Below are 21,429 nucleotides of genomic sequence, written 5' to 3'. Positions count from 1 at the left end.
GCATTGCAGGAGGTTGGACTAGATGACCCTCAGGGTACCTTGCAACCCCACAATTCTGTGATTCTATGATTCCCCTCACTTTACTTATTGCAAAAAGTCTGATATTTGGGGGAAGTGGGTTTGTGGTGCAAGCGCTCCAATTCAGTGTTAACTCTGCAACCTGAATTTTCTGGAGTGCAGCTGAGTCCCAACCCAGCCGTCCCAGCAACAGCCTAAAAGCCCTCTAAATTTAAGCTTTTCAAGCAGCCTTGTTTGTATCAACTGCTATGCAAAAAGGTAACGTTTGTAACGTAACAAAATTTAAGGATTACTGTTCTGCACAGTGCACATGAATGCCTGCAGAATGGCTTTGTAAATAATGGACACACAGCTTCCACCACTTTTCCAATGAGTAAAACAAAAAGATGACATTTGAGCTTCTAAAAACGCACACATTGGTGAGAGAACATTTCCAGCAAGGCAAGGAAAACTTTCTTTCTTTCTTTCATCCTTTCCTATTCTCAGCTCCTATGTGTTAATTTATGAGTCATAGGAGAGCAATCAATTTAGCCTTGAAGCAGCCCTGCTCAGCCTGAATAAAATAGCTAATCCCCTTCTAAGAAAAAGTGTTTATAGATGTTGCATTGTTTAAAAACTTTTTCTGTTCTTTGCTAATGTAGCTTTTTTACATTTGAACAGTGTAGATCATATTAAAATTTGATGTAACTCTAGCATTAGTTTTCCATGAAGTTTCCAAGTTTTGGTAGTATTTTTGAGTATCTGAAAATTGTGTTTTATTTTGCAGCCAGGTAGAACACAATAAGAGGTGGGATATATCATTCCATTTTGCTTTCTGTTAGCTCTACTTAGATTTAATTTGTTAAAACAAATCTTTTAGTGTTTAGACTGCAGAGTTCCTGTGTTGTGCTAAAATAGTGTGTATCACAAAAGCCACCCAAGAGCAAATCCACATTGTACATTTAAAGCATATTCAATGCACATTTAAAGCACATGACTTACCACAGAGTATCCTGGGGACCTGTAGTTTCCCCTTCACAGATCTTCCATTACTAGCAGCTTTAATGAACTTGGAGAGGAAACCAAACATTTTTGATAAACAGCATAACAACTGACAGCAGATACTGAATTTTGGAATAATTAATAGCAGAATGAGAATAGGAAGCGAGAGCTAATGTTGCAGAAAACACAAATTACAAATATGGTTTTTTAATATTTCCCCCTTTTTTATTTCATAAAATGTACACACCACTTGATTATTTAAAAACAACATCCTCAAAGCGGTTAGACAAATGAATTTATTGTGTCTGTTAGGATGACCATCTAACTGTTTGCTTCTCTTTCCACTTAACACAGTTTCTTTATGCCAATTACATTGCTCCTTCTGCTAGCATGGATATTGGACTACAACAGATCACAAAAAATGAGATTTACCAGAAAATTGAGCCACCATTTGAGGATCTTTTTGACTCAGCAGAAGAATACATCCTCATCCTTCTTTTAGATCCATGGATGAAGATGGTAGAACAAGACAGAAAAACTTATGGGCAGGTAATTTAAGGATATATGGTACGAAGTGAGAAAGAAGTGGTATTGTTTTTAACTCATCACTGGCCCCTTTTGTTTGAATTGCTAAGCTGTTGCACGTGAAATCCCTGCATTTGGAGTCATGCAGTGTTGAATAATAATATAATAATAATAATTTATTATTTATACCCCGCCCATCTGGCTGGGTCTCCCCAGCCACTCTGGGCGGCTTCCACAGAAACCAAAAAACACTAAAATATCATACATTAAAAGCTTCCCTGAATAGGGCCGCCTTAAGATGTTTTCTGAATGTCAGGTAGTTTTCCATCACCTTGACATCCGATGGGAGGGCATTCCACAGGGCGGGCGCCACCACCGAAAAGGCCCTCTGTTGAACTGGTTGTTGGCTTGTGTAAGGAGGCTAGCAACCCTTAAGCTACAAAATAATTCATAGAACTTCAACCTCTTTCCCCCCCTAATTGAGTGCCGACTCTTAATTTATTGTCTGTGCCCTTAAAGCCCTGGTATTTTCTAGCATACTGGGTGTTCATTGGCTTTTTGAGGGGTCTAAGCAACTAATAAAATAGGATTTAACCTTAAGCCTGTTCATCTTCTTGCCTTGGATCCCTTGCCTGTAATGTCGATGCCCTGTGGGTCATAGATGTTTGTCCGGGAGAGAATGGTCATCACGCCCTTCCCAATTGTACACAGAGAGGGCTAGACAAAATTCTCCAAGACAAGACATTCAGATCTAGCGTGATATTTTAGAGTAATAAAGTGAAACTTTATTACATAGCATGACAGAAATCTCTAGTTCTATCGGGACAAGTAGTTCGCTGTTTACTGGTTTAATAATTGTTTTCTCAAAATGTATCTTTTGTACCATGAAGAACAAATAAAAACATTATTAAAGAAAGAAGGAAATCCAGGTCAGCGTGGCTAACAGGATGCTACACTGTCCAGTTTTTATTATATAAAAGCTGTTTGAATGTTCGGTCATCACAGGTGGGACCTGTTGCTTCTGAGCGTGCTCAGTCCATGTTGGGCTGCATTTTATATTCCCCCCCCCTTGTTTGTTTGTTTTTGTTATCATTCTGGGTATTTTGCAAATCTCAGGGTTTCCCCAAGGATGCTAATACCTACTTTTGCTTTCCTAGTTTCCTGTTTTGGCTATAATCCTAGCAGCACTAGCTGCCTGAGCTCGCTATTAAAAGGAGTGGAGTTTTCTGTGCCTCCACCATCAAGATAACTCCTCTGTACATATATGTATTTGTTATTTATCTGAAAGTTAAAACATTATCCTGGATGAGTTTAAATAAAATTGGTGTGTTTTCCTTCTGAATGCATTTTAAAAATGAAATTTAAAAAACCAGTCCTTGCACAAAGCTCGCAACAACTTTATCCTGCTTCCTTTTTCGTTGGTGCATTCACCCCCAAGTGAGAAGCCTCAGCACCGCTGGGAGGGAATTTCCCTTTAGCTGTTTCAGCGAATCCTCTCCTTGAACCATCTGCTCCAGAGGATGCAACTTCCAGTGATATGCCTCCTAAACATCTGTCTTGTTATTGGCAAGTGTGGTTCTTTTCTACCCACTGTCACTGGCAGGCTGCCTCTCCAACCCCTTCATCTTCCTTTATATAATGTGTACTGTGCGGATGACATAAGATATTATTTTTATTAGGTGGAGCTGGTGGAAGAAACTCGACAGCTGGACTCAGTGTACTTTAGAAAGCTGCAGGCTTTGCATGGAGACAGCATTTCCAAGAAGGATGAGGTAAGACAAGCACCTATTAACAAAAACAAGCTCTTTATTTTTGCCTAGCACCAGGAGGTTAACTCTTTGTATTTCTCGGGTGGGATCACTTGTAGACACTTGTAGACTTTTACACACTGTGGCTCTTCATCACTGGCTTTTGAGGGACATACTACCCACGCTAAGGTCCAGCTCATGGCTACAGCATGTCATCTCCTTGGAAAACCTAGATAGGAAGAACAGTGGTGCCCCGCAAGACGAATGCCTCGCAAAACGAAAAACGCGCAAGACGAAAGGGTTTTTCGGTTTTTGCGTCACTTCGCAAGACGATTTTCCCTATGGGCTTGCTTCACAAGACGAAGGGCTTGATCCGTGCCGTGCGCAAACCGCTTTCACCACCAATCTATCTATGCGGCAGTGGGGAATCTATGTAATAGTAATAGCAATCGATACATTATTAGCGTCCGGAAACACAGCCGGTGGTGATGCTGCCCCGCGCCGCTTCGAAAAGTTCCTAGGCTTCAGCCTTAGAACTGGGAGGGGACCTGGAGGCGACACCCGGCTCGGGTGGGATTTCCCCATCTGCGCTCTTAGCGTGCGTGGCGACCGCTAGATCTCGAGGAGGGCAGACTGGGCGGGGGGGGGCATGAAAAGTTTTGCCTGCCCGTCTCCGAGGAAGTGGGGAAGATGATCCCCGTCAAGGGAAGAAGGGGGACACCCATTTGCCAGCAGCCGGTGCCCCCGAACCGAGGCTGTCAAAGTGACCGCAAAGGCGGGCTCCGGTCGCGCGGCCAAGGGAAACCCTGCTGTGGGTCGTCCAAAGTCAGCCCGAGCGCGCCACTCACCTAAAAGGCATGGAGAGACGGAGGGAGCGTGCGAGGATCCCGGTGCAGAGGAGGCTCCTGCAGCAAAATAAAGGCAGCCCGCAGCCGGAGGGCTCCAGGACCCGGAGCTGCGGCGGGGCCGTCGATGGCGTTGCCGGAGACTCCTCGCTCTGGGCCTCGCTCTCTCCGCCTTCGCCGCTGCTTGCCCTGCCTGTGATCGGCCGGGTTCATCACTCCGCTCTGCAGAGCGCTGCACAAAGGCGCGGCGGGACAGGTGTCCGGGGACACTTTGGCTGAGCGCGCCCCGGGATCGGAGGTGCGGGGTGCTTGCTGCAGATCTTATCTTCCGGGGTCGCTGGGATGGCAGCGGTCGGGGCTTGTGTTATGTAAGCGCGTCAGGAGGGACTGCTTAAGAGGCCGGACGAGGCTTATGCAATTGCCAGATGCTCCCTAGGAGTCGAGGCTTGCAGTTGCGGGAACGAGTTTATACCTGTAGCCGCTAAGCCACTAATAGCCGTGCTTCGCAAGACGAAAAAATCCGCAAGGCAAAGAGACTCGAGGAACGGATTAATTTCGTCTTGCGAGGCACCACTGTATTTCATGAGAAGTGGTCAGACACACAAATCAGTAATAGTCATCATGAAAACTACAAAAGGAGGAGAAGAAAGACAGAAACAAGGTCTATGAAAAGTTCATGAGATCCAAGTGGTGCTTTGACACATGGGACAGCCTCCATTTGCTTGCATTTCAAGTGGTGTGGATAGGCCCAAAGTCTTTACACTAGGAGAATGCACATCACTTTTATATCGAATTGTCTAGGTGGTGAGGATTAATCCATGGGGTGCTGCCTCAAAACAGGGTTCCTTAAACCTTTGCCCTCCAGATGTTTTAGACTACAGCTCCCATCATCTCTGACCATACTGGATGGGGCTGATGGGAGTTGTAGTCCATCTGGAGGACACCAGATTGGCAAAGGCTGCCTTAAAGGACAGAGCCACATCTGCTCTGAATATTTTAATCAATAGGCCATACTTGATTGTAGCCTCCAGTTAGCTGTCCATGCTTTAGTTTGCACAGCACATGTTTTTAGGCCACTTTCACTCCATTCATTTAGAGCACCATGATACCGCTTCAAGAGCTACAATTCACAGAGTGGTTTAGCAACACCTCTTCCTAGGGAACTTTGGGAATTGTAGCTCTTTGAGGGGGAATAGGGGTCTCCCAACATCTTTCAGCACCCTTAACAAACTAGTTACCAGAATTGTTTGGGGGAAGCCATGACTGTTTAAAGTGGCATCTTAGTGCTCAAAATATACTGAGTGAATGTGGCCTTAGTTAGCTGATCTGGCAATCCTACTACCCTTGCTGGTGCCTTTCCCAGGAAAATCAGAGGCTCACTATGTCAGGTTCCTATTGGAAGACCGGACAAATGCTAGAACATTAGCAGTGGCGAAGTTTTTATTGGTGGTTGCAAGAACCAATGATATCCCTATCTTTAAGTCTGAACAAAATGCTTGTTTAACCTGGAGGTAGGCTGTCTCAATTGCGTATTGCTTTGTAACGATTTGTTGGGTCTCTGGACCGTAATAAAGATTGATTGATCTGGCAATCCTTCCTTACATCAGGGCCCCCATTTTAATCAGTAGTATTCTGAGGGCAGGAATTAAACTGGTCCTACCAACTTTTATTTTTCTACCTCAGCATCTACTTTCAGCCACATCCATTGCTGGCATGCAGTCCCAGAGGGTTGGCCAAGTATGGGTGTGGCCCTTGGGCCAGAAAATGTGAGCTAAAGGCTTTCTACAGTCACATCATAAGCCTCATCTCAGAGATAAGGAAACATTGATTTCAGCTCACATCTCCATCTCCTCTTCATCAGCGCTTGACTCCCATAGAAGCCATTTTGTAATAACTGTCGGTCGCTTGGCAGTCATCCTTGGTGGAGTGCACCCTGTCTCATATCTTGATACATGTAATTGCCCCTTCATGTTTGGTCCTGAAATGCAATTCCACGGAGGAGCAGAAAACAACAGCAATCTGTAGAAAGTAGGAAGGCAGAGGAAAACCTATAAGGCTTATGAAAATGGGTCGTTAATTAGATTAACTAGAGTGCTTGGTACAATTCTTTCATTAGGTTCCGGCTGTCAAAGAAGAGGAGATCCCATTGCACCCTGAACCTACCGTAGTCACAGTACCCCCAAGTCAAGCACTTCCTGAAGAAGCTACGTCATATAGCATTCACGACCTGCTAAAGAAGAAACTGGAGTTGGAAGCTTTCCGGACCTTCCTTGAACAGCAGTCTGCAAGGTATTTTTCCCTGTGCTAGTACGTCCTTGCAATGAAAGTGTGTCTTCCTGACCAGAGCCTGTGATATTTGGTATCTTATCTCATGATAAAATTATTGCTGCAGTGACTAGATCAGCCTTCTCCAACGTAGTGCCCTCCAGATATAGCCTGGGAACAAAGGTGGTGTAGTCTGAAACATCTGGGTTAGGGAAGTCTGAGCTAGATTTTTTGCAATGAAAAAAGTCATTTCCTTCATGCACCCAGAAGGAATGAGCCTCTCAGCTGTTTCTCAGAATTCCATCTCAGGAATGGGTTTTGTGGGTATGTGGTGGTGCAGGTGTATCACAGACACACATGTGTTCCAATCCAGAGCCTTATGTATGCTCCCAGGTACACGTGGGGCACCTTCCACTCTCCTCTGGCCTGCTCATCAGGTCTTTCTCATTCATGTCAGTGGGGGAGGCACATGGTGTTTATATCCGCAGATGTAATTTCTCACCAGAAAGGAAAATATAACTGAAAGGAAATATAAAAGCTGTGCAAGGCTGGTCCAAGACATTTTGCTGTCTTGCTCAGCTGAAGATTTCCATCCAGAATCCCTTCCCCTGGCTGGCTTTTCACAGGAGATTCTGGGATTATAGCCATACATTTAAAGTACTACTACTGTCTGAATGGCTTCCTCCAAAAAATCCTGGGATTCCATGGTTGGTTAAGGGGTTAAGGATGCTCAATCCTTCTTCCCAGGGAACTCTGGGGATTCTGTGAGGGGCTCTTAACAAACTGTGGTTCTCTGCAGTCTGTGGGAACCCATGGCTGTCAAAATGGTACAGTGGTATCTCTAGTTGCGTTCCGCTCTTGTTACGGACTTTCAGCTTACAAACGTGGCAAACCCGGAAGTGTTTACTTCCAGGTTTGCCACACGTGCATGCGCAAAATCGATCTGCGCACATGCGCACAAGCGCCTGATCTTGCCGCACACATGCGCAAAGAGGCATTATAGTTGCAGACTTTTTGGGGTGCGAATGGCACCCTGAAACGGATTAAGTCCACAACTAGAGGTACCACTGTATAAGGGTGCTTTAAATGTAAGGTACAGATGGAGTCTAAGAGTTAGAGACTCTAAAATATGCAACAAAACAATATACATATACAAATGACATCTATCTATCAGATAAAACAATTCCCAGAGTGATTTTACAGTCAGTACCTCTTCCCCGGGGACCTCTGAGGATTGTATGACAGTGAGGGCAACAGGGGTCTCCTAAAACCCCCCAGCTATTTTAACAAACTTCCCAGAATTCTTTGGAGGAAGCCACGACTGTTTACTGTGGTCTTATACACCCTTAAATGTGTAGCGAAGATAGTGTCTGAGTTGTTAAACATCAAGGCGCTAGAAGATTCTTTGTTGCTCTTACCATGCTGTTGCCAGACTTTCTTCATGACTGCTGTGAAGGTGTGGGAAAATAATTTTGTCTGGCTGGTAAACTACTTGTGGTGTACAGTGACTCCCTGGTGTAATCCTTTGTGTGTTTACTCAGGAGCAATTCCTCCTGGTTTTTCTGTTGAAGATTGTAGCCTTCATATGATAATGGATATTTGATTGTTAAGAACCTAATTTTTTAACTGGTTAATGGAAATTGTAATGCGATGGAAATAAGTACTCTTTTACCTTATTTTCAGCATCGACCTCACGTGCTGGCTAGACATTGAACAGTTCCGTAGGATGCTTCACAGAAATAAAGAACTGAGAGAAGCAAAATCTAAGGACATTAAGAATAAATACTTGAATAGGAAATACTTCTTTGGGCCTGACAGTCCAGCTACAAAGATGGAGCAAGAGCAGGTAATCAGTTGCTATTAAGAGCTTAAGATTTGACAGTGTTGGACAGATCCGTTCTCACATTGCATTAACATTTACTTTCTCTAGAGCAGGCCACCTCTCATCCATCCAGGGAACTGCCCACTAACAGTGCCTCAGTCTTATCTGGACTGAGCTTCAGTTTATTGGCTCTCATCCAGTCCATTACCAAGGCATGACATTGGTCCAGCATATCCACTGCTTTACCTGCAGATGTAAAAGAGAAGTAGAACTGTGTGTCATTGGCATATTGCTGAAAATGTACTCCCAAGTTCTGGATGGTGTTGTCAACAGCCTGAGCCATTTGCAAGTTCCAGAGTTTGGCCAGGGCTTCGACAGGACCGTCAGTCAAATCAGCCAGAAAATCCCCCAGAGCCATCTAGAAGCCCGCCGGATCCATCAGCCTCCTAGGGCAGACCGTTGTAATAGGTCCCCTGCCTTTGCAGAAGGGTGCTGAAAGCCTCAATCTCAACAGGAAGTGATCTGACCATGACAAAGGACTGAGGTCAATGTCCCTCACTTTCGGATCACTCTCTTCCTATACAGCTGAGAAAACAGTGTGAGGCAGCCCCATGGTTGTCATGGCAGCCTTCACAGCCCGTCGTTCCGGTATGGATGTTGAAGTCACCAGAAACCAGCAATCTCAGAGTCTTTAACACTGTCTCTAAGACCAGCTCTGTCAGCTCAGGCAGCGAGACTACTGGGCAGGAGGCAGGTGGGAAACCAGCAGAATCACTAAACTGTCCTGATTGCCCAATGCCAGGAACACATGCACTAGATCCCCTCTCCCCCATAAACCGGACAGAGCCTGTAGAGAGAGAAAGAATTTCTATAGACCACAGCAACTTCTCCTCCCCGTCTCACGAGTCTGCCCTGATGCTGCACCAAGTACCCAGGTGGGCACAAGGTAGGTGAGACCAACTCCACCTTGTTCACCCACCCAGGTCTCGGTGATGCAGACCAGATAAGCCCTCTCACCCACAATCATATCATGGATGAAGGAAGTCTTACTCAGAGCCAACCTGGCCTTCAGCAGCTGCAGACCCCGAGGCCTGGCTGATAGGACAACAGCAATTCCCCAGGTTGGAGGAGGAGCTGGCACATGGCACACTCACTAACGGCCTGTGCCACCTGCCCCTTGCCCAGCTTGCTGCAAAATTTGGAGAAGGGTACATGTCAAAGGATTGCTGTGCTTTGGGTCGTGTATTGTTTTAGAGTGTGTGAATGTAGGTAGGTTCAGCTTTAAAGGCGAAGCGATTCTCCCCCATCTGTACTAGTTACAGCATTCAAACTGTGCTGCAGTGACCTGTTATTCTGCAGCTAAAGCAACATTCCATGCTTAGTGTGTGTGTGGAGAGTTTGGCTGTGTCCCCATGACTGGAAACTCCTGGAACTCCATGACATAAAACTGACCTCCATCTGGTGGACTGCTGGTATTTACATTCCCAAGGATGTGCTTCTTTCTCAGGTTTAATTTATAGCGTGGTTCGTATCATCAGCTGCCACTGTTTGTGCGCACACATTTTGGTGGTGGCAGTGGGGAGAGGGGTAAGAAATGCAGAAGACTTCTGCATTGGTAAGAAATTGATACGCTGAAATAATCCCTCAATGGCTTTACCACAATGCAGAAAGAGATTAGACTTTATGGTGTGTCTTGGAGTCAGGGAACTCTAAGATTAGCCTTGAGACGAAGGGAATTGAAGAAAAACTAACCAAGATATTATGTGAAAACAGCCAAGAATTTTCCCACTGCCTAATGAGCCAAGACCTACAATCAACATAAAAAAGAGAGAGAAGTTCAAACCCATAAAGTATAAAACATAAAGAACTGAGGACTTACTCTGTGTGGCTTCTGTTATATATAAAATCCCTGGTATAAAATCATTGAAGGTGACAAGATATATACAAAAGTATTCTTCCACTAGGGGTGAAATTTGTTCCGTCTGCATTTCAAACCCAGCATAATTCACCAATGTAATTCACCTGGATTTATATGTGGATTGGGACGTAACAATTAATCCAGTTATGTGTGTGTCCGAATTTTGCAATCTAATCACTGTTAAAATAAAAAAAACCCCAACCGCACTAAAATCCCTTGCTTTGCATAGAAAATACTTATAAAAGCATACATTTGAGGGAACGAATGCCTTGAAAAGCATATAAATCTCTTCATTCAAGCTTTTAAGAGAGAAATGTGTTTTAGGGCAGATACACTGATATTGCCTTCTGCTGATGTGTCTGTTTGAATATTGTTTCAAAGTAAAGATTAATGTTTTCTGTTGTTTTTAATTGAATGACTTTGCTGTGTTTTCTGAATCACAGTGAATTTACCAGTGAAGGGTGAATCACAGTGAATTTACCAGTAAAGGGTGGTTTAAAAATGGAACTAAATAAATAAAATTAGGGGGATAATAGTAATAATAGTAATAATTTATTATTTATACCCCACCCATCTGGCTGCATACGAAAGGTGCACACAATTTATATGCAGCTCTTGGGTGTTTTTTAATTTTAAAAAAACCCAGTACAGAATGATCCAGACTGAACAGAAATGAAGCTGACACAGAACAGCAATAGGCTGAAAATCAGGGAATGAGCAGGGCGAGCATACAGTCCCTTGTGCATTTTGGATTTTTGAGGAGATATTCCCTAAGATAATTTCACAGCTGCCATGGGGGGACTAGTGAGCACACAGACACCCAGGGGTGTCATATTGGTGACCCTGCTCCACCGTACCACCATCCTGGTGTCGCTGAGTTTAGCTATGTCTGCATAAACAATTATTTGATAGGAAAGAGAATTTCTAGATTCTACTTTGCACAGTAGCCAGGCTTTGTTTTTCATAGAAATTACTCATGCTTTTCTAGTTGTTTTTGGACTGTGGCTGTGTGCACACCATACAGTACCTTTGAAGCACATTCTCTCCCTCAAAGCATTCTGGGAATTGTAGTTTAGCCCTAACAGAGACACAAATTACAGCGCCCTTGAGGTGGGCAAACTGGCGCACTTGTGAATTTGAGGAGGCGTTGCATCACGGCTGGGGAGAGAGAAGAGGCGCCAGGATGCGGACACCTATTCCAACTCCTTGCTCTGTCCCCAACAGCTGCAGCAGCACCAGAGCCCTGCCAGCTCTCCTCAGAGAACCTTCCCCTGCTCCCTTCGAGAGGCACTAGCAAGATGGTGTTTTCTGGGCCACTGCAGCTGGAGGCCATGCCAAGGGTGTTGCACTGGCAATGACACTCAAAGGGTAGCGCCCCTCAATTGAGGCCCTTTCCTCAGAAGAGCCTCCCCGCCACAGCCCCCTTTGATAGATACCAGCTGCGTGCCTTCCCTGAAGTGGCTCTTGGGAAGACTGCCACCTCAACATCAGAGACAGTTTTGTGTGCAGCTCTCTTTTCTCAAGGGCAGCAAATCTTTCTGCCCAGAGGTGTCAGACACAATAAATACCCCACTGCTTTGAGAGGGGAAATGTGCTTTGAAGGTATAGGGCAATATATTTTGCTGATATATCCGCGTTTTCCTTAGATAATGAAATCAGGTGGAGGCTGGGGTTATTTACTTCACGAACAAGTTGTTCCTGTGATCCTGCTGGATGTTCAAAAGTGTGTTCAGAGGAGACTAGAGAAGCAGTGGCTGCCACTATTTTATACAAGCGAAGAATCAGGACCACAGACAAGGGTAAAGGTAAGGCTTCACCTGCCTGCGTTGCCTCGTTATTATTTCTTTGTGGTGGCCTGTCGTTTACTTGCGGGTGAGGCAGACACACAGCAGAATGGCCAATGAGCTCGGAATTGGTTGCAAACAGGAGAATATGTGAAGAAAGCCAAATAAGACTCATAGCTTTGTATGCAGTTTTGCTTCTCATGCACCCCATCTAGCAGGTATTCCCATTAGCAACCAAAGACATGTTGAAGTCTGGCTCCACATCTGGCAACTTTTGAAGTGTGTATTGGGGAGTGCTCTGCATGTGCAGAGAGCTTAATTTTTGCTGTAGAATTCCAGCCTCTATACACGGTTCCTCTCTCTCTAGAGCACACAAATGCAATCCAGCCACACATTGGAAGCTGGAAGTTGCTGAGTAGCACAGAGGAACATGAGCCCGAAGAAAATGAGCTGGCTTCCCAACACCCCGCTCTGTCTGTTTCTCACACTGCTCCCTCCTCATCCTCCCATCTGGGCCTGTCTATTATTTTAAGAATGGTTCTGATCCCTTCTTCTCCTGCACAATTGTTAAGGAAGGCAGTGTCAGTGACTGGCTATCAGCCAGGCCTTTGACAGACTGTGAAAGAATTATTATTTGCTACATTGCACAATGAGTCTACTGGGTGGGATGAGCTTTGGAGCCTGGTGCCACATCAGAGAGGAAAAACTAGTGAGTTTGCATAGTCTTCACTTCACTGATTTTTATGGTAGTGCTGCTGGCTGTTCACACACTTGCCAGAGAAAGAAACGAGTGAAACCTGGTTTTGTTTTTGTTTTCCAGGATTTCTTTTATATATTTGGGGGTTTTTGACCGGGAAAGATAATCACTTTTGGCGAGAGCATATGCAGATATATGGGCAGCTGTACTTTTTCAGCAGTGGTCTGTTCAGTTCAGTATTCTCTCTCTGAAAGCGACCAGATTCAGATTATTTCAGGAAACAAATCCTTGTGGTTTTCCCACAAAGCTGTCATATTTTAAGGATGACTCCCACACAACCTCCTGCCATTACAAGACAGCTTATGTGGGAGAGTGCGTATGTGTGTTGTATATCTGCAAAGTGTGTTTATGTGCATTTGTGAGAGAGATTGTGAGCCGGCCCTGTAGGCTTTGGCTATACATACCTTTTTGGGTCTGCCCACAATTCACATGAGGTTAGCTACAAGACAGTGTTGTCCTCAGGTTAGAAAAGGTTCTTTTTCAAATGACAAACGCAAGCAATCTGCGCATGCAATGTTACATTTTCCTAACTTCAATGGAAACTTGTCACCTGCTTTCCTAGGGACAGAACAATCAATCTTAATTTTTACCAATCCTCTCCTTGCCCCCGGAATTCGTTGTCTACCAGTCTACATTGTTATAATGAGCACTCAAATAAAGTATGAAGGTGCACATCCACAATAACTACTGTGTTGCTTCCTACTCCCTCCTTGCAGCCACACTTCCATGATGCAGCAGAAGATATCTTAATTCAAAGACTTGAGAAGAGAGCAGAAGCATGGAAGGCAAGCTATGTTTGTTACCTCTTGTCCTTGATTGTATTCTGGGTTTACATACTTCCAAGGCTGCAGTACTAAGGACACTTTCTAGTGAGTAAAACCCATTGAACTCTGTGGGATTTACTTCTTAGTAAGAATGCTTAGTACTTGCACATTTGGGCACAAAGACTTGGTGCTGAGCACATGCAATCATTATTCCTTTCATGATGCTGTGAACCAGGGTTGGCTACCTCGCAGCCCTCCAGATGTCACTAGATTAACACTTCCATGTCCACATTTGCAAGTCAGTTTGCAATTTTTAAAAAAAAAGTTTTTGTGAGAGCAAATTTTAGTGAGAATTTCTTCTAATATAGACATCATTGAAAGCAATTCTGCTCAATAAAATGCATTTCATGTCATTTTCGCTAATACAGTCATACCTTGGGTTACAGACGCTTCAGGTTGCACGTTTTCGGGTTGTGCAGCACGCCAAACCCGGAAGTATCAGAATGGGTTACTTCCGGGTTTCAGCACTCGCGCATGTGCAGAAATGCTAAATTGCACTTTGTGCATCTGCAGAAGCGCCTAATTGCGACCCGCGTGTGTGCAGATGCGGCGCTGCAGGTTGCGAACGTGCCTCCCGCACGGATCACGTTCGCAACCTGAGTGTCCACTGTATATGCATTTTCACAGACACTTTCCCCTAATAACTGTGTTTTTCTTCACATAATTTGGTTGGAGAACGACCTCACAAAATTTGGAGGAGTAAGAATTTTGAAGGATAGTGAGAATAGTGTTGATTTTTTTGCGGGGGGGGGGAGTGGGAATTGGTTAGGTTCACATTAAAATCCTAACCAAACTGAATTTCTCCCCCATCCCTGACTTGGATACATGCTTATGTTTACCAGTATACATCCAGAAAACAAGACAGTATAGCAGGCATTCAGTGGGAGAGTATCTGGAACAAAAGGCAGTGCAGGCAACATGGAAAGGGGAGGGGCTGTGAGGAGGAAAAAGGGAGGTGAGGAGGAATTATTACTTTCAGCACAGTACTGAGTGATGAATAATTCCCAGAATCCAGCATTGTCTAATTTATCAGTCTGTGGTTATTCCATCTTAAACTCTTATGGCCTTCAGATCATGGGGAAGCCATAGTGGTGTCATTCTTCAAAGTAATTGTTGCCTTCTAAATTAGTCATCTTGTCCTTAAACGTTTTCCTTATGTCGAAACACTGTTTTCCCACGCTGCTGATATCTACAGGCACTTATATCTCAAAACAACCTGAGCTGCAGTGTATTGCTTGGAACCCATGGGAGGCAAGTAAATCAAATAGACAAGATCACTTCTCACCCCCATCAACTGAACCAGAATTGCCACCTACCTCTGCTTGTGCAGTCACCATGTAGAAGCTCTGCTTCACCCATTAGCATACCTTGAAGGTGGCTCCTGTCTGGTCAGCATGCAGCTCCAAGGCTAGTTCCTGAATGGCTGCAAAGCTCTTTGCCGGAGTTCCTTGTTTGCCCTTCACTGCCTGGTTTGCCAGCCCCTGCCATGCAAGCCTTGTGTTTGATAATGCGGTACAGTTTGGTAATGGAGCTCCCCAAAATGTGGACAGGAGGTCATGGTTTGGATGCCAGTCCTCCGGTCAATCATTCCTGTGGCATAGCAGTACTCTCTTACGTCGCTCCTGCATCTGAAATGGTAACTTAAGAAGGATGTAACTAAAAGACGCCTGCTCCTTGGGAGAAAGGCAATGGCAAACCTAGACAGCATCTTAAAAAGCAGAGACATCACCTTACCAACAAAGGTCCGTATAGTTAAAGCCATGGTTTTCCCAGTAGTGATGTATGGAAGTGAGAGCTGGACCATCAAGAAGGCTGATCGCCGAAGAATGGATGCTTTTGAATTATGGTGCTGGAGGAGACTCTTGAGAGTCCCATGGACTGCAAGAAGATCAAACCTATCCATTCTTAAGGAAATCCGCCCTGAGTGCTCACTGGAAGGACAGATCGTGAAGCTGAGGCTCCAATACTTTGGCCACCTCATGAGAAGAGAAGACTCCCTGGAAAAGACCCTGATGCTGGGAAAGATGGAGGGCACAAGGAGAAGGGGATGACAGAGGACAAGATGGTTGGACAGCGTTCTCAAAGCTATAAACATGAGCCTGACCAAACTGTGGGAGGCAGTGGAAGACAGGAGTGCCTGGCGTGCTCTAGTCCATGGGGTCACGAAGAGTCGGTCACGACTAAACGACTAAACAACAACAACGTGCCAACTTAAGTGAGCCCAGGGGACATGATCTGAAAGCATAAGCTACAGTAACTGCTGCTGAAGCTAAGGAAGTCTTGGTCTGATTATGCCTGGATGGGAGACTGGGTACCACATGCATGTTTTGCCATGAGCTGCAAACATGGCTACAAATATATAAATAAGTCAAGTGGTACTTACAGCAGGATAGCAGATTGCTCCTATTCAGGTTTCTAGCCAGCTAGTCATGCTCTCTTCCAGGAAACTCCATTCCAGCACACCCACTCTTGCAGTTTTCTATTTGCTTATTTCTGGCTCCTCTAGCAGTAGGCCAGCATTCTGTGGCTACTGAGCATGCTCACTAGGCTATTTTTAGGTGCCCTGCCCTTAGGAGTCTCTCCCCCCGCAACCAAGTTCTTTTTTGTACTCTGCAAGTCTTAGGGTTCCTCTGAGCCTGGTGATAACCTCCCTCTTCTGCATGGATGGTACTTTGGCTACAGAGGGAGCAGCAGCCAGACAACTGAGTTCACTACAAGATTTACATGTATGCATTTTTTTAGAATGCTGTAGTCGGTGGGAGAGTTTTCCCTGCAAGTTTCTCCAAAGATACCAGAAGCAGTAACTTGGTGCAGGGCTTTTAGTGTAGCTGCCGCTGTTCTGTGGAATAGCATCCCTGTTGGCATATGACAGGTGCCTGCTAACTGCACTTTCCAGGAACAATCAAATACATTTTTGTCCCAACTGGTTTTCCCAGCTGGATAAATGGGTCTTTATCATGAATATTTACTTTGCATGTTTTCAGTTTTGTTTTCAATGTATTCGCTGTTTAAACTGTTTTTATTTATCTTCTTGACTTGAGATAGTTGTTTAGAAGGTGATTTATAATAAATGTGGAAGCGACTTGCAGATGCATTCATTGTATTATCCAACATAGGAAACTGCTCATGGCGTAACTGGGCATGTAAATGCTTCCTGAGGAGATAGGCACACATTTTTAATTCCAGGGGCGCTAGACACATCCCTTTCTGTGCAAGCCACAGTGTTACCTCTTGAGCAAGGGCAGACTCTTGCAAAGGCGTGTTTAGTTCTTTGCTTCATTCCATTGCCTTCTGAGGCAGATGCAGGCAGTTGGCAGACTGGGGTTTGGATCTGGACCACCATTTCATGCCAGCAAAGCTGCAGTACTTGAGGAAGCTCTTGCATGCGCAAGAAGACAACTGGGTTCCGGACAACTCCACTGCTGCCATAACATCATTATTTTTTGGACTTCCGTGAAATGTAATTGTTTGCCGTGACTGTAAGGTCAGGGATTAATGTGGTAACCTTAATGCACATTTTCAGTGCTTTGCATTCACTAGACTCATTGGGACAAGCTGTTCACTCCAGCATCTGGAAGATAATTTATTATTGAGAGCGATTAAATGCAGTCACCAAAAAAGAATCTGAAGCATGTAGCAAAGTGGGCAGGATTAATCATATCTCACAGTATCTGTTTCATTTAGAACTGCATTCTAATGCAAAGATCATATCAATTGTTAAACATCTTAAAGCACTGTAACATGTCATCTCAGGAGGGCTTTTTGCCTTTCTGTTCTATTTTTCCTTTCTTTCTCAAAGAGCAGCAAGCTCTGTATAACACATGTTGTATACATTATGCAAGGGGTGGGGGACTTTTTCTTTTTTGTCTGGGCTCCATATTGCCCGTGCCAGGAGCCAGCTGAGATATGAATGCAATTTGCTAGATCAGAAACAGAGAGGTATATCTTGGCAGGGTCAGGTGTAGGAAAACCAGGGAATACAGGCAAAGGCAGGACTGGGAAGTATGTCATAGCAAGAACCAAGAGCCAAGTTTTGCAGGGTCCAAATAGCACCAGGCAAATTCAAGGAAGCAAAGCTTGGTGTCTCCTGGACCTCTGGATGTTGTTGGACTTCAACAGCTGTCAGCCCCAGTCAATGGTTAGGGATGATGCTCCAGAAACATCAGGAGGACTACAGCTCCCCCATCCTTGGTAAAATGCCCCCCCCTGAAAATATTTGAGGGAGCTGGGTCCCGACAAAGTTGATGGACATTCCTGTTCAAATGGGGCATGTGTACTGTGTCATGTGATTGATTATGCAGGGTGGGGCTTACCTGGACCACCACAATATTTTATCCAAGATGGCACCCCTGCAACAGGGAAACCTATTCATGTCCCGTCCCCCCGTAGGAGGTATGGTACCCCTGGAGGCAGGCACACCTGACAAATACTAATGGGTGAGATGTGTAAGTTTGCACATTGCTCCAAGAGTGCCCAATGGAAGTGTGATAGATATCTCCTCTAGCATAATGATAGAATTCTAGTGTGTCGTATAACGCTGAGTTACAGTGCCTGCTAAAGCATTTTGTGGTGTGGAGTGTTCCTGCTAATTGTTCCAATCCTTCTGCCCCCTTCCCCTCTTTTTGCACCCCTCCTGCCGTGAAACAGTTGGGCAGCATTCTGAGACCACTGATCATGCTCATTTCTCACTGGGCTGCTTTGCAGATTCCCCTTTTCAAGGTTTCCCCCCTAATGATCTTTTAAAAAGAAACTTCTGCAAAATCTGGTGTTCCCCCAAACCTTTATCTTCTACATGAGTGCTGCTGTTTTGACTGCATAAGCATTGGGATTCACACCTTGAGCCTGAGAAATAAAGAAAAGTGTGTGTGTTAATTCTAAAGAGGGTTGAGGCAAGTGAACCACGTAAAGCCCCCTCTCCTTGCAATTGCTCCGTTATCTCTGCTTACTTCATTTCCTAGCTGTCTGGGCTGTTTCAGAAAGGTAGGAAGTTTCTTTAAAAGGTGGGCAGAGATCTTGGCTCAAGTCAAGACTTGATATGGGAGGCAAAGAATAGCCTGGAAACAGGGAACAGAGACTTCTATTCCCTGTAGTAACTTCCTCTTATAATTGCTGGTGGAGGAGGGCAAGAGGAATTGCGAGTGCTTATGCTATACAGTGGTCCCTCTGGTTACATACACTTCAGGTTACATACGCTTCAGGTTACAGACTCCACTAACCCAGAAATATTACCTCGGGTTAAGAACTTTGCTTCAGGATGAAAACAGAAATCGTATGGCAGCGGTGCGGCGGCCGCAGGAAGTCCCATTAGCTAAAGTGGTGCTTCAGGTTAAGAACAGACCTCTAGAACGAGTTAAGTTCTTAACCCGAGGTACCACTGTATTTGTGAGAGCTCCATGTTCAAACGTAATTTATTTATTTGTTTAACAGAATTAATATACCGCTTAATTGTAAATAAACCCCTAAGTGGTTTACACCTTGCTGTAAGATTTGCACTGCAAACTTGCACTGCTGCTGGTGATGAGTGACGTAAAAGTGATTTGTTGGAATGGGGGAAGAGAAGCTTTTTGATTCTGCAGTCATTTTTGTCTTTTGTTTCATCCCCATAGATTCTCTCCAATTCTTTCAAGTTTTATTCCTGAGCTTTCTCCTTGTTTGCACCTGCTATACATGCTCCTAGTTTCTCAGTGTGAAGATCCTCTAAATGTCTTGATGACATTCAACTGCGTTTTACTGTTGGTGAAACTGAGTTCCAGAAACAACAAATCTTCAGCTTCCGTTGTGCTTGTGGGCAGTGGATTTCAAAGCGGCTTTTATTAGTGAGGTTGCTGTCAAGGGGAGTTTTAGATGTGTAGGCTGTGTGGTTTGCCTGCTTCTTCCCAGCTCTTGTTTGTTTCCACAAGATCTCAAACTGATCTTCTTCCCCTTCTCTTCATAACCCCTTCCACTCCGCCTGCAAAAGAAAAAGTAAAAAAGAGTTTCTTGCCATAATCAACAATGATGGCTGTTTCCATACTTACACTATGGAGTCATATGTTCTAAATCACTGTTAGTCATTTCCTTTTCCCTTTCGTCCCTTCCAAAGAAATGTTGCCCAAATCAAACAAAAGAATAGGAGGGAGAAAATGGCTGCCAAGTTCTTATTGTGTCCCTGTAATAAACTACTGAAAGTTGGGGGTCATTGCAAAGATAAGTATCAGGCAGTTTACCCTAACTAATGCTTGTAGTATTGCTTTTCAAAACAGAGTTTACTCACCGTGCTTTCTCCCTTTCCTTTTGACAGCATTTGGACAGTAAGTGGGTTTCTTCATCTCGGGAAATAATTACTTTCCGCAAAGCCCTGTTGAATCCAATCACAGCCTATCAGTTTCAACGCTATGTGTCACTGAAAGGAGATTTACTGGAGAATGGAGTGATCTTCTGGCAGGAAGTGCAGAAATATAAGGTACAGGGCTATCAAGGAATGGAAACAACTCAGTTTCTCATAAACTGTGGCATTTATATCTGCAATGGTATTTCTTTGGGATAGGGGAAAGCTGGGGCTGACCACTTGATTCCTTGAGGCTTTTTGGAGCAAGGGGCTCTCCACACCAGGTGGATGATAGTTATGGATTCTCTGATTTGGAGATGGATATCAGAACACACTTTATCACTCTGAGCTTGCCAGATTCAGTATGGGACAGGCTAGGGTGGCTTTAGCTAATGTTTTGTGTTGTTTTTGTAGGGCTGGGTTTTTGGTTTTTTTACATTATATGGATAACTTGTCACTCATTTTATTGTTTTTAAAGTTTCCTTGAGTCTTTTTTTTTAAAAAAAAGGTAGTAACAGATGTTAATGATAATGATGATGATGACGATGATGATAATAATATTATTATTTAGTAGCCAAATAGACGGAAGAATTTGACACGGTACAAGGGTCTAGTGGTGACTAGTGCACATCGGGACTGGTAGTGTGGGAGGCAGGGACAGTTGGTTAGAGTGACACAGTCCGTTGAGCTGGTAGACTGGCTGGATTTCAGGAAGCCCAATTCAGCTTGTGGGTTGCTGATGGGCCATTGCTTTATTTCTGCTGAGACTATCGATGCAACCCATTGTGAAGACTTCCTCCTTTTCTCCCCCCAAAATATCATTCCTCCAGCAGAGTTGAGGGAGTAAGTATGTGGCCGGAAGACCAGAGGGCTTGAAGCTCATTTTCACATTTTGTACACAAAAAACGCCTCACATTGTTCGTATAAGACTCAGGCGACTGTGTCAAAGATGTTGAATTCTTCTGTGATGACAGCCGCGTGGTTCTTAATGAGACACATCCCTCCAGTTGTAGGGAACAAGGAGCCCTTGTCTGGATGACCACAAATATTCAACATAAGTCTGTGCCCACACAATAGTTTGTTAAGGGCGGCTTTGGAATTGTGCATTGGTGAGGGTTAAACTGTGGAGCCTGGAATGATCTGAGGAAAATGAGAATGTGCTTCCGGTGTGCTGTAAAGGTATACTTTGTACACAGCCATAGAGATGAGGCATGTTTGAAATCCATTTGGAGGCTCATCATGCAACTATAAGACTTGAAAAATCGTTCTGTTTTCAGAATCCATCTTTCTGGTAGCCAGACGTATATATACAGAACAGCGGCGTAGCGTGAGTTGTCAGCACCCGGGGCAACGCAAGTAATTTGCGCCCCCTAACCTGGGGCAAGGCAAGTAATTTGCGCCCCCCCTAACCCCTAACCTGCGAGTTGCCGCTGGCGCTGCCGCCCAAACGACGCCGCTTGCCCGGAGGAGGAGGGGGGCAGAGAGGCGAGGAAAATGCAACGGCCCAGCAGCTGCAGCAGCACCGGCGGAGGGGCTGCCTGGCGCGTCCTCCACAGCGAGCGCTGAGAGCCGCTGCCTGCCGGGCGCCTTCAGCCCGGACGCACGCACAGCTCGTCGGTTCCGCGAGACATGCGG

The 21,429-nt window shown here is 44.8% G+C and overlaps 1 protein-coding gene across 1 annotated transcript in view; it reads left to right on the top strand.

Annotated features, from left to right (window-relative positions):
• Positions 1–21,429, top strand: part of RGS22 (regulator of G protein signaling 22) — a 78,687-nt gene that overhangs the window by 43,599 nt on the left and 13,659 nt on the right. Inside the window, exons 16-22 of the mRNA XM_082235479.1 lie at positions 1,354–1,548; positions 3,204–3,296; positions 6,234–6,406; positions 8,066–8,228; positions 11,769–11,927; positions 13,380–13,448; positions 19,768–19,929. Of these exons, the coding sequence (XP_082091605.1) occupies positions 1,354–1,548; positions 3,204–3,296; positions 6,234–6,406; positions 8,066–8,228; positions 11,769–11,927; positions 13,380–13,448; positions 19,768–19,929 (1,014 nt within the window). The remainder of the gene's footprint in view (positions 1–1,353; positions 1,549–3,203; positions 3,297–6,233; positions 6,407–8,065; positions 8,229–11,768; positions 11,928–13,379; positions 13,449–19,767; positions 19,930–21,429) is intronic.

The sequence above is a fragment of the Podarcis vaucheri genome (assembly GCF_965113315.1).
Source record: "Podarcis vaucheri genome assembly, chromosome: 8".
Taxonomy (NCBI): Eukaryota; Metazoa; Chordata; class Lepidosauria; order Squamata; family Lacertidae; genus Podarcis; species Podarcis vaucheri.
This window is presented reverse-complemented; position numbering and strand designations above follow the sequence as displayed.